Source organism: Gymnoscopelus braueri, assembly GCF_963280865.1.
Source record: "Gymnoscopelus braueri genome assembly, chromosome: 18".
Lineage (NCBI taxonomy): Eukaryota > Metazoa > Chordata > Actinopteri > Myctophiformes > Myctophidae > Gymnoscopelus > Gymnoscopelus braueri.
In genome coordinates this window covers 48,461,544-48,474,170 of record NC_137618.1, presented here as the reverse complement: position 1 = coordinate 48,474,170, position 12,627 = coordinate 48,461,544, and the positions used below count along the sequence as shown (strand labels likewise).

Sequence of the window (12,627 nt, the reverse complement as noted above, 5' to 3'; positions counted from 1 at the left end):
CAGGCGAGGCAATTTTATTTGTGTAGCACATTTCAACAACAAGGCAATTCAATGTGGTTTACACAGAACATCAAGCAAAGCAAACACAATGTATACAATGATTAGGATGCATAAAACAAAAGGAGTAAAAAATAACAGATACAATTACCCACTTCAGCCCTACATACATTTCGGCCATTTGAAAATAGGCGATCCACAAGCTCACAATGCGACTGCGTCGCGATGCGACACAGTCGGCATTGTGAGCTTGTAGATCAAAGCTCACAACGTGTCGCGATGCGACGCATTGTAAGCTTGTAGATCTGCTATTTTCAAATGATTTTTATACATATAAAAACTTGAAATGGGACATTCTGCATAATGAGTACTTTTACTTTTGATACTTTAATTACATTTTGATGCCAATACTTTTGTACTCAATTATATTTTGAATTCTGGACTTTCACTTGTAACAGAGTATTTCTACATTGCAGTATTGATACTTTTATTTAAGTAAACAAATTGAGTCTACTTTTTCCACCACTGCTTGCCACTGCTACATACTACAGGCTGGGGCGGCACCTCACAGCAGGGGGTTTTGAAAGTGGGAGCTTTTAGAGGAGAGCCAGTTGCGTACAACGGTGGCAAGCAGTGGGAGGAATTAATTGGCATCATGGCTAAATTGTTGAGGAAAAGAAACAACAGTGTATTTTTAATTTCTCCTTTCGGAGAGGGGGGGCAGGAGTGAACTCAAAGTCTGTATCATGTTTGTGCAGATTGTTTTAGAGCGCCACGTGAGTCACACCTCCAAATACAACTCGACATGCATCACTGTAATAAATGGTTTAATGGCACGACGACTAAATAGGGGAGACAAAAATGGGGCAAAAATAATTGGCTACTCTAAATATAACACAACGCCCAACTTGCGGGTTGTTTATTTTGCTCAATAAGCAATATGCAACCATATGGGGTTTAAGTGGTTAAACACAGCTTCAGAATCTGCCAAATACTGGATGTCTGAATACAGAATAGGACTCAATAGCGGACCCAGACACAGATAAACAGCTCCAGTGGATTTTGTTAAACAGAAATAACAGAAATAGTTCACAGTCTTGATTAAAAGAAACGATAAGCAAAGGCAAAGTCGAAGGACAGGCGCTGTTCAAATGCAAGCAGTCTCAATGAGAGTCTTAGACGGTAGGCAAAAACACAGGTCAGGAGGATGACAGACGGAGTCCAAAACCAGAAAACTTAAATCCGAGACAGCAGGCAAAAATGTGAGTAAAAAAACGTTTGTGAAGGAACACTGGACACAACAGGCACAACTCATCGTAGGGGAACATGCAGCAAAAAAATATCCGATCTACAAGCACACAACGCGTCGCGTTGCCCAAGAAAACAATAGAAAAGCAATTAAGTATATAGGTTCAAGTGGTTATGGTATACATGATACAAGATAATGTACGCCTTTGTGTACCCAGGGATATTTTTGCCTTGCATTACACAATTTTCTTTGAAAATGTGTAACTTTACACTGTTAAATCCCTAGTCAAAACAGGTCGGAATAAAACAGAATCTAGCCCTAGTACGATCTGGCAAAAAACACACATTGTCTGTCCGGTGGAAATCTTGTATGTCCAAAACTGTTATTTGAACTTTCACTTATTATTATTATTTTTTTTAATAGCAGATCTACAACCTCACAACGCGTTGTGATGTGACACGTTGTGAGGTTGTAGATTGGCTATTTTGATGGGCCTTATCCGACAGGTCAAGCAAATGAAGAGAGGTGCCAGGTGTGTGGGGGCGGGGCCAACACAAACTGACTCGCACTGGCACACGCACAGGCACGCACACGCACACACAAACTCCTTGACAGACAGAGAATCAAAACACATGAAATATGAAGAGCTGCAGGCTGAAGTCCTGACAAAATACTTCACCGTTATGCTTCTGAAAGTGTGAAAGTCCTTGTCAAAACTTTTAAGACACTTTTTGCAGACTCCTAATTAACAGGAAAACAACATACTTCTATGAGTTGTGCAAGTCCCACTGCAGTGCTGTTGCTTTGGTCAACGTTTGTGTGATTTGAATAAAATTGGGCCTCTTCCTTACTTCCTTCACAGGTGTTACCAATGATACTAATGAAGGCTCTGTTCCATTCTGGTCAAACAGAGTCAGGGTGCTGATAGTGTGCATGTTGGCTAACTGGAAACACTCTGCTACAGCAGTGGGTCTCAAAGTGTGGTCCAGGTACCCTCATGGTTCCTTGAGGGGGTTCCAAATGGCCCCTTACGGGTGTGTGAGGGTCTATTTGGTTCCATTTGTACACTCTCAGAGTTATGAGGGTCCTTGAAATTAAAGAGTTTGAGAACCACTGTGCTACGCTGAATGGAACAGAAGCCCTGTGGAAGAGGCCCAATTTCTTTCCAATATGGCTGCTGTGCATTAGGGCTGATAACTTTCCTCAGAAATGATATTCGAATATTGGTCTTAAAAATTGGCAGATATTCGAATATATTAGAATATTATTATTATTATTTTTAAAAAAAATGTTTAAATTAAAGGAAAAAAAAGTATGTTTATTTGACAGGGACAATAGAAAAACAATGTACTGTATCAAGTGCTCGGATTCAATAATACATTGTTTTTTGTATTGTTCCTGTCAAATAAACATTTATTGGAGATAAATGCATGCACATTGCTGTGTTGACATTCTGAAAGCTCCCGCTCCCATGTTCTGAGAAATATTTGCAAAGTCCATGCTTATCATAGTTAAGAATTACGCTGACCAATTATGATGATTTCAATCATTTTTAAATTAATGATGAAGTAGGTATGTTTCTAGGGATTTTACTGGTTCTACCGAGTGAAGACCCGCCCTCGCGGTTGCAGCCAATAGCATTCGTCTCTGGTTTATTTTGGGTATCGGAAGTTCCAAGATGGTGGTTTTGAATTTGCTTCAAAACGGCACTATTGCTTTAGTTTTTTTTTTTTCTTTTTTCAGTCTATGGCACACACACACACACACACACACACACACACACACACACACACACACACACACACACACACACACACACACACACACACACACACACACACACACACACATACACACACACAGATAACAACACGGTTTAGGTCCACAGTGGGCTGGCTGTAAATGGAGCATCTCGGTTCATCTTTTCCCTGCAACAGTGTAGAGGTTTGAGCTCGGCTCCTCTAGCCACACACTCCTGATTATAGACCAGCTCTGCTCTTTCTTTCTCCATCATCATCAGCAGCAACTCAGCAGAGAAACAACACCTCAGCCCAACGCTCATTCCCCTGCATTCAGGATAAATACGCAATTAAAAACCATCTGAATGGTGGGAGGCTGTTCCTTCCGCTACTGGCTAATTAGGCCCTCGTAGGAAAATGGAGATGACTTTGGCAGGCTTTGTGTGTGTGTGTGTGTGTGTGTGTGTGTGTGTGTGTGTGTGTGTGTGTGTGTGTGTGTGTGTGTGTGTGTGTGTGTGTGTGTGTGTGTGTGTGTGTGTGTATGTGTGCGAGCGCGGCGACTGGCCAAGTCCTCCTGTATGTAATTGCTCCAGCATGGTTTGAATTGGCAGGCGATAGGCCTGTACTTTACCTGAACCGCTCAGCCTTCTCTCCTACTGGGAGGGAAAGCGCTGATAGAAATTGGAATCCAGCCTTATACTTTATTTCCCCCTGTGCGCCGATGCAGGGACAGAGGGGTTGATGGGAACGGGAAGGCCTTGATGGATATTGGCAAAATCGCAGACAACAATCACCCCCCCCCCCCCCCAACCCCTCTTCCGCCGGAGTGTGTTTGAGTGTGTGTGTGTGTGTGTGTGTGTGTGTGTGTGTGTGTGTGTGCGTGCGTGCATTGTTCATGCTTTGGCTCAGCATGTGCGTGTGTGTGTGTGTTTGTCTTAAGATCATTAAGGGCCTGCACTCCAGTGGCGTACAATTTCTCCTCTAATTACTGTGAACTGCCTCCTGCTAGTCCCATGAAGCAGTGCTTCATCATTCCACGCCGACTGCGCACCGTTTCTTTGCTAAGCACTTTTCTCCCAAGTCACAACCCTCCTCTCAAGTCACAACCTTTGTCACAAGCCACAACCCTTGTGTCAAGTCACAACCCTTCTCTCAAGTCACACACCTTTTCACAAGTCACTTTCTTGAGTCAGCAAACCCTTCTATCAAGTAACAAACTAATCTCTCAAAGCACAAACTGTAGCATTCGAGCCCAGAAAGGTAGGCAGCTGCACCCTCACAGTCTGTGTTCCCTTTGTCGATACCAACTGGGGTTCAAATTCAACTTTTATAAATGGGTGTTTTAATTGTTAAGGCATGGCCGTTTTAGAGCACACTCTGGTTTTAATAACAACCAAACTTGTAGATCGGCTTTTTTGAACGAAGGGATTTGGTTAGAGGGGGGAAAAGGAGTTACAGACCCCTGGGAGACCATATTTAATTGTTTTTTATTTTAAGTCACCATTTCCATTTGGTTCACCGCACGAGTCACCAAGCCCACGAGCCAGTTTATCAATTTGGGGATGACGGCATCCGGAGTTTCCTTGTAGTGTGGCTTTGCCATTGTATTGTGATTTGAGCGGCTTAGTTCACAAAACTGCACACATAGTAAGTGACTGTCTCCGGCTAAAGATTAGACAGGGATGCCACACCGTTATTAGAATCTAAGGCCTCTCGATTAGGGGTGGTAAACTGGTGATTACGACTGCAGCACAATCAATTACAAAATCAGGCATTTAGCAGACGGTCTTATGCAGAGCGACTTACAACTGTAAAATCAGAGTAAGCAGAATAAGCATGAACCCTAGTCAACAAATGACGGGGTAAATAGTCACTCAATTAGTGTGGAGAGAAACAGTCGTGCCTCAAAGAAACTATAGGATACCAGTTAAACATCAAACATAGCATATGTCTACACCAGTGGTTCTCACACTTTGTCATGTCAAGGACCCCCAAAATGATATGTATTTGGCTGCAGACCCCCATCTCAAATATTTTGTTCCAGGGACCCCCCAGAAGCAAAGATTTGAGTTACAAATGATCGCTTTAAAACTATTATATTCAAAGATTTCAAAAATTGTATGTCTACAAGCTCATAGCGTGGCACTCTGTGCCGTGCTATGAGCTTGTATATCTTCTATTTCTGAATAGCCAAAGTATAAAAGGTTAAAGTGGTTAAACTTAGTCTGATTTTATATTAACATATTAACACATTAACACCCCTGGAACCCCCCCAAGGACCCCTTGGGGTCCCCGGACCCCACTTTGAGAACCAATGGTTTACACAACATGCTTTATACCGTAAATAATATACTACACATTTGTGTTCAAGAGAATCAAATTGAAATAACAAAAAATATATATATATATATGAACAAGTAACGAGCATGGATACAGAAAGATAATATTCTAGTGTACCCAGTGCAGTGTTTTGTCTGGGTTCAACAAAGCCACTAATGACTATCCCATCAGTGCCAAGATTTTCATGAAACTTGGAGGGAATGGTCAACAGACTTGCCCTGAAGGGACTATTGCATTTGGTTGAAAAGGGCAGAAGCAGGCAAGCACAGGCTGACAGAGGAAAACATCTTCCAAATGGGCCTGGGGGGAGGGGGGCAGGGGGGTCTGCATCTGTACCCCCCCCCCACCTCCCTCCACCCCCAGACACTGGGCCTGGACAAAGGTCAGGGTCACCATAAAGTTCACGATTAAAGGGCGACTTCTTCACATTTTCAGTGTATCTTCATTATAATTGGTCCTCACTAATGCTCATGATAAAATGGTACAATTGTATTCTGTGTCTCATAGGAGGGCTCACATCATCGTTAGGCAGGATTTTGTGTTGACAAAAAATGGTACCATATTATAATGAGTATTAGTGAGGACCAATTATATGAAGATGGGCTGAAAATGGGTGAAGTCGTCCATCTCTCATTTAGGATGGTTGGGTTGGGTTCATGAGACTTTGTGGTTTTGGTCACTTGGTAGTGATGCCAAGTCTGATTATTATAAGCGTCTTTAGGCTTGTTATTCTGTAAAGTAAATATTGGTAGTTGCGGGTTGCAGTTTTTTGGGCTTGTTTCTAAAGTGTTGTGGCATTTGGGCTTCCTTCCTAATGTTTAAACCAGTGGTTCTCAAACATTTTCATGTCAATTTTAAAACCTTCAACCCAAAAAATGTCATCAATTAAACAAATTCTAAAGGATTTCATAAGCTACATAAAAACGTTTCTGCAGCAGATTAGTTGAGTTAATAATCAGGCAGTACGGCAGGATGTGGTCTCACCGTCTCCTTAGATTCTCTTTCTATTGGCCGTCCAAGGCCTTCAGGCTGCTGGCTTTTATCACACTTTATGAAGTTGTTAATAACAACAACATTCTCACAGATACACACATACACACACACACTTACACACCGTGTGACAGAAAGAATGTCTCACTTCTTACTGAATAGGTCCTCACCACAAACATCTAATCATGTGGGTTCACAGGATCCACATGTATGCTTTCATGTGGCCAGTGATGTTAGTCGGCTATATGACAGTGGTTCTCAAACTTTTACATGTCAAGGACCCCCAAATTAATAGGGACCCCCAGAAAATATATGTTTGAGAATGTATTTATTTTTCACATTTCTTCATATTTACATTAAAAAAAAGTAAATGGTAAGTAATTAGTAAGCATTGCCATGCTATGTGGCAAAAAGGGCAGGAGCCTATCTCCTGTTTCTGTAGTGTAAGGCGGATTACTATCACAAAAAAAACACTTCAACCACAACTTCAGCCCTATACATTTCGATCATTTGAAAATAGCCGATCTACAAGCTCACAATGCGTCGCAAAGCGACACATTGTGAGCTTGTAGATCTGCTATTTTTAAAAGATTTGTATACATTTGAAAACTTGGACATTCTGCCTAATGAGTACTTTTACTTTTGGTACTTTAAGTACATTTTGATGCCAATGCTTTTGTACTTTTACTCAAATACATTTAGAATTCCGGACTTTTACTTGTAACAGTATTTCTATATTGCAGTATTGATACATTTACTTAAGTAACATTCGAGTACTTTTTCCACCACTGGACCAATCCAATGTTTTAAATAGCCAAAGGATAAAATAGGGTTAAACCGATGGTGATTCTATATTAACAAATGTTGACGGGGACCCCCTGGAACACCAAGGACCGCACTTTGAGAACCATTGGCATATGTATGACATGGCTACGATATATGCATGGTTTCAGCCTGAGCCATCCCTATTGACTGTAGGACAGTTCATTTTAATAATAAACAACAGGAGAGAATGAACAACAGGAGAGGACATAAACATAATTATGTATTATTGTTTGATATAATGCTATGTTATAAAACGTGTCTCTCTCCCTGGCTGCCAAGGTCTCTCGGCGCAACACTCAGTCACTGGTTGACTGCGCATCAAGGACTTGGGCCAGAGACATAGACAGACACATACAGAGAAAGTAGAATGACGCTTAAAAATAAAAAAATAAATAACCTGTTATAATACAATTAAAATAAAAAATCATTTTTAAAAATATACTATATATTTTTACCACCAACGTAAATATTGAAATACATGGTGAAAATATGAAAAAGCTCCGGGCAGGTCCGGTGTTGGAAAGGGACACAACAGCAAGATAATAAATAATTGTTACTATTCTGCCACCAAAATGTGGAATGACCAACCAATAAAAGGTCTCGCTTCCCTATCCACACTTAAAACTGACCTAAAAAGATGTAGAATTCTATCCCCTACCAGCTTGCCCCGAAACAACGACACACTCCCTCAGCAGGCTCCATTCAGCTGCCGTGTTAAGTGGTCAGATGGGAAGATTTTCAAGTGGGCCCTGATTCAGAAAAGGTTGGGACCCCTGGTGGCTACGGCTATGTCTCGGAACAGCTGTAGTTTACTGCCCCTTGTGGCTAGGGCTATGTCTGGGAACAGCTGTAGTTTACTGCCCCTGGTGGCGAGGGCTATGTCCTCTATGTCAGTGATTCTCAAACTGTTTCATGTCAAGGACCCCCAAATTGACACTTATTAGCCCGCGGACCCCCATTTGAAATGATAAGCCAGGGACCGCCACAAGAGAAGATGATTACGGCTCTAGCAGTGATTCTCAAACTACAATTTCAAGGACCCCCAGTTTGACATGCATTACGCTACGGACCCCCATTTAATGGCATTTCTATCTCTGAGACTTAAATTTATATTGTAAAATCAATGTTAATGTAACTCTGAGAGTGTACAAATGGAACCAAATGGACCAGTTAGGGTCCATATGGTTCCATTTGTACACTCTCAGGGTTACAGACCCATAAGGGTCCATTTGGTTCCTATCCATCACTTAGCTGGGGACCCACTGGAACCCCCTCAAGTACCCCTGGGGGTCCCCGGACCCCACTTTGAGAACCAATGTCCTATGGTGTTATTTTGTTGGCACATGAGGCCTCTTTTCCAGCTTGTCATATTCCAGGTGGAATTCCTTGGATGCCCTCTTCTTCCAGTTAAGACAATCAAAGAAGTAGTAAGTTCCCCTTTCACAGGTGTTGGCCATTATTGTAGGCTCCATGCCGGGTATCCTGGTGATCCAAGCCTGCTCCTCCTTGTGGAACCTCCACCCCCGGTTAAACAGCTCTGCTGCTGCCTGAAGCTGTAGGTCTCCACCCTGCATGTAGTACAGGTAGAACAGCAGGTCTTCACCATATCGAGCCACGTTGGTCGCAGGCAACTTATCCCTTATGTGAACGTGGAAGTCAATATCCTGAGATTGAGAAGGTGCTGATGCCCAAGGGGAAACGAACTTGGGGTACAAATTTGTGGGTGAGTTGAGGTCGAGCCCCAGTGTTGTGAGGTCACTTCCCAGTGCCAAATGGACCATTCCAGGATCCGTCTCTGCTGCCCGAAGGAATGTCAGCAGTCCAATCATCCCGAATTGGTCCGTCACCATTCCCGAAGGAATGTTTGTCACCCGACCATCAGGCAACACCTGGATCCCTTTCTTCTGGTGGTTCTGTGGTGAGGTCTTGTCTCTGGGGGACTTCAGTCCCTCTGCATTGGGTGTGTTCTTGCCAGTGGAGTTTAAGCTGTGGCCAGGAGTGGAGTTTAAGTTGGTTTTACTGTCATCATTGCTCAACGTAGGGTCCTTGTAGTTGTGGCCAGGAGTGGAGTTTACATTGGTTGTGCTGTTGTAGTTGCATCCAGGAGTGGGGTTTAAGTTAGTTTTACTGTTGTAGTTGTGGTGGCTAGGTGTGGGGTTTAACTTGTGGCCAGGAGTGCAGTTTAAGTTGTTTGTAGTGTTGTAGTTGCAGCCAGAAATGGGATTTAAGTTGTGGCCAGGAGTAGAGTTGAAGTTGTGGCCAGGAGTAGAGTTGAAGTTGTGGCCAGGAGTAGAGTTGAAGTTGTGGCCAGGAGTGGTGTTTAAGTTGCATTTACTGTCATCGTTGCTCAACGTAGGTCGTTTGTAGTTGTGGCCAGGCAGTACATGAAAGTCCTCGTTGTGGATGGGAAAATCCTGTGTCTGTTCATTTGAGGGTCTTGTCCGCGTACCAAGGTATGATGTTGGGTTTCCACTCCCTTCTTCCCTCCGACTCATGTCCACTAATGCGGGGAATTCTGACAAATCCAGTCCTGTTACATTGTCCCTTACACCTCTGTCATTGAAGATGCTGCTTGATACAGAGTTGTTCATCCCAAAAGCCTGACTGTGGTTCATTCCCAACCCTGACATGCTGTTGGTGGAGAAGGGCTGGCATGCTGGCTGTTGCTTGGGCATACAGCTGATGCTGGGTGAGCTGCGGTTGGGACTTCCTAGTCTAGAACTCCACATGCTGCTGCCTCTGCCAGCAGTTCCAATGTCTGGACCAACCTGTTCCTGGTTTAGCATGTTCCTTGTGTTCATGGGCAATGACCCCTTGCTGGGTGAAGGAGGGTGGTGCAGGGACGTGGTGGGCCGATCCATTTTGGGAGTAAATTTAGTTTGTACTGGGTTTCTTTGTGTCTAATGTGTTGTAAGCATTGTCCACAGAACTTGTAGGCAAGTCTATGATGTTAATTTATATGTGATGTCACCACTAAGACAGCCATGTCCATATTTGGACAGATCTATCATGGGCCAATGGTGGGTGGGGTCTGGGGACCCCCATGGGTCCTTCAGGGGGTTCCCAGGTAAATGATTGATCCAAATGGATCCTTACAGGTGTGTAACTCCGAGTGTGCAAGAGCACGCTCAGAGTTGTGTGGGTCTGTGTTCTACTGCATATAAAAGTGGGGGTGCTTGAAATGTAAAAGTTTGAGAAACCAACCATGAATGGTTCACAGTGAGTGAGGAAGATGCAAAAAACAGAAGCAGATGTAAACAGATGATCCGCCGCAGTGACCCTGATTGAAATTATCCAAAAGAAGAAGACATAATGGCTCCGACGCCCATGGGTTCAGTGTGTTCAGAATCACATCCGAGTGGAAAACCTTTTTTGTCTTTGAGGGACGGGTGAGCAGTGCACACAAGGTTAACAGTAAGCTCATTTGACAAAGAAGAGTAGCATGTAAGTGGACAGAAAAGTGGGAGAGAGAGAGTGACAAAGAGAGGGGGCGATGAAGGGGAAAGAGGCAGACGGGAAAAAAGCATCACAAAAGGTCATTTAAACGGACAAATTGATTTTAATTTCGCTCCGCTTCCATTCAGGGTCGTTGTCGATGCATTTAGCTCAGGAGAATCTGGCCCGTGTCATTATCTCCCACTCTTGTTTGTTGTGTTCCGACGAGGACGTTGGCTGCGTTGTTTATTTTCCACAAGAGCTGGCTAATGCGACCCCCGATAAACACGATCGACTCTCAATTTAACGCTGCGTTTTGGGCTACTATCTGTGACAGCCGAGCCACGCACAGACAAGGGAGTCAGTGTTTTAGAGGTGAGTCACAGTCATTTTCAGCACAACCTGGCTTGTTTATTTCATTAGTTCATATCAGCACAACAGACACAGCAGGAGACTATCCGCCTATAAGAGGGGTTGTTGCCTGTGTGTGTGTGTGTGTGTGTGTGTGTGTGTGTGTGTGTGTGTGTGTGTGTGTGTGTGTGTGTTCATGCCTGTGTGTGTGTGTGTGTGTGTGTGTGTGTGTGTGTGTGTGTGTGTGTGTGTGTGTGTGTGTGTGTGTGTGTGTGTGTGTGTGTGTGTGTGTGTGTGTGTGTGTGTCCGAAGTTATTCTAGCAAACCGCTGGACCGATTTCACATTATGTTGGTTAACTTACATTTTATAATGGAAGACTATGGCTGGAGGTCGTTATCACTAGACATCATTGTAGTTTTCAAGTGAATTCAACAGTTAGACAATCAATAATTCATTATGCCTTTCTCACTTAGGGCTCTATTCAGAGCCAGATTTGAACAAACCACTAATTAGGGATTTCGGACTAGGCAAGAGGCGTTTCCCCGCAAAATTCGGTATTCTATGGCACCCCCGTGACCCGCCAAACACCTGAGCTACCCGTTACATTATGCATAGGTGTGGTTTGGGCGTTACAATGATAAAACCAATCACCGTGCCAGAAGCCATTGCCTTTAAGAGAAGACTGCGCTAGCCGTCATCCCGATCCAATATATGCTCTAGCCTATCTACCTGTCTGCACTGTTGCCTGGTCTGATTATTATAAGCCACATTGGGCTTGTTTTCCTTCTTTTTTTTTAATCCAAATACATTTTTATATTAATTTGTAGCCTATTGTGTTCACAATAAGCTTGTCATATTAGTCAGATCCGGAATAGTATATGAAAGCCATTTATAATATGTATACTATTGGTACACACTGGCTGCTCCCAAATAATTAATTACATCATGTTGCGACAACGCTCCTACGTGGTACACAGACAAACAGTAGCACATGGGTATAATAAATTGGACAGTTTTAGGAAAGGTCTATACTATAGCCTATGTACTCACGTTGGCTGTTATCGTTCTATTTCCACCGTTCTAATGGATTCCAGGGGTGTGTAAACATCTCTGAAGTTGCTCCATAGTTTCCTCTGAAGTGACGCAGTTTTAAAGTTAACTTACATCCATATTGTCCCCGTTATCTTTCATCATCCACCTTTGTTCAGTAATCCCGAACAGAGCTAAACTTTAAGTTTACATCAATCAAAGCCTCTCAAACCCAGACACATTGCTGCGATGCGTATGTGCGTCGCATGTAACTTGCTTGGAGCTTAATGCAGTGGTTCTCAACCTGTGGGTCGAGACCACAATGGAGCACCCAACGCCTGGCGAGCTTGTAGATCTGCTATTTTCACAATATTTATCTGTGGAACCGAGTCAAACAAAATGGGGGGGTCCCCAGTTCAAATATGGTTATTTTGGGGGGTCATGAACGTAGCGTTTACGCGGGGAATATAATAATAATATAGGCTAATATATATAATATAGGCTATAATATAATATTGACCCGCACGTCCCGCAGCAGGGGTTTAATGAGACAGCAGCCAAAATGAAAATCACACTATGATCCGATCACCTTATAAAAAATGTAAGTGCTTAAGATTTTAGCCCAAACCCAACGGGACCCGACCCGGCCCGTCGGCACCGGCTGAGCCGGG

At 43.3% G+C, this 12,627-nt stretch overlaps 2 protein-coding genes across 2 annotated transcripts in view; one reads left to right on the top strand and one right to left on the bottom strand.

Moving 5' to 3' along the window:
- Positions 1–12,627, top strand: part of LOC308073402 (ephrin type-A receptor 6-like) — a gene marked incomplete at both ends in the record, with an annotated part of 339,472 nt that overhangs the window by 150,663 nt on the left and 176,182 nt on the right. The gene's annotated exons all lie outside the window — the stretch shown is intronic.
- On the bottom strand, positions 8,469–10,001 carry LOC308105806 (CCR4-NOT transcription complex subunit 2-like; the record flags this gene model as incomplete). Its single annotated transcript, XM_080456728.1, has 2 exons — positions 8,469–9,209; positions 9,525–10,001. 2 exons carry the CDS (start codon positions 9,999–10,001, stop codon positions 8,469–8,471), a joined length of 1,218 nt encoding a protein of 405 aa, XP_080312854.1.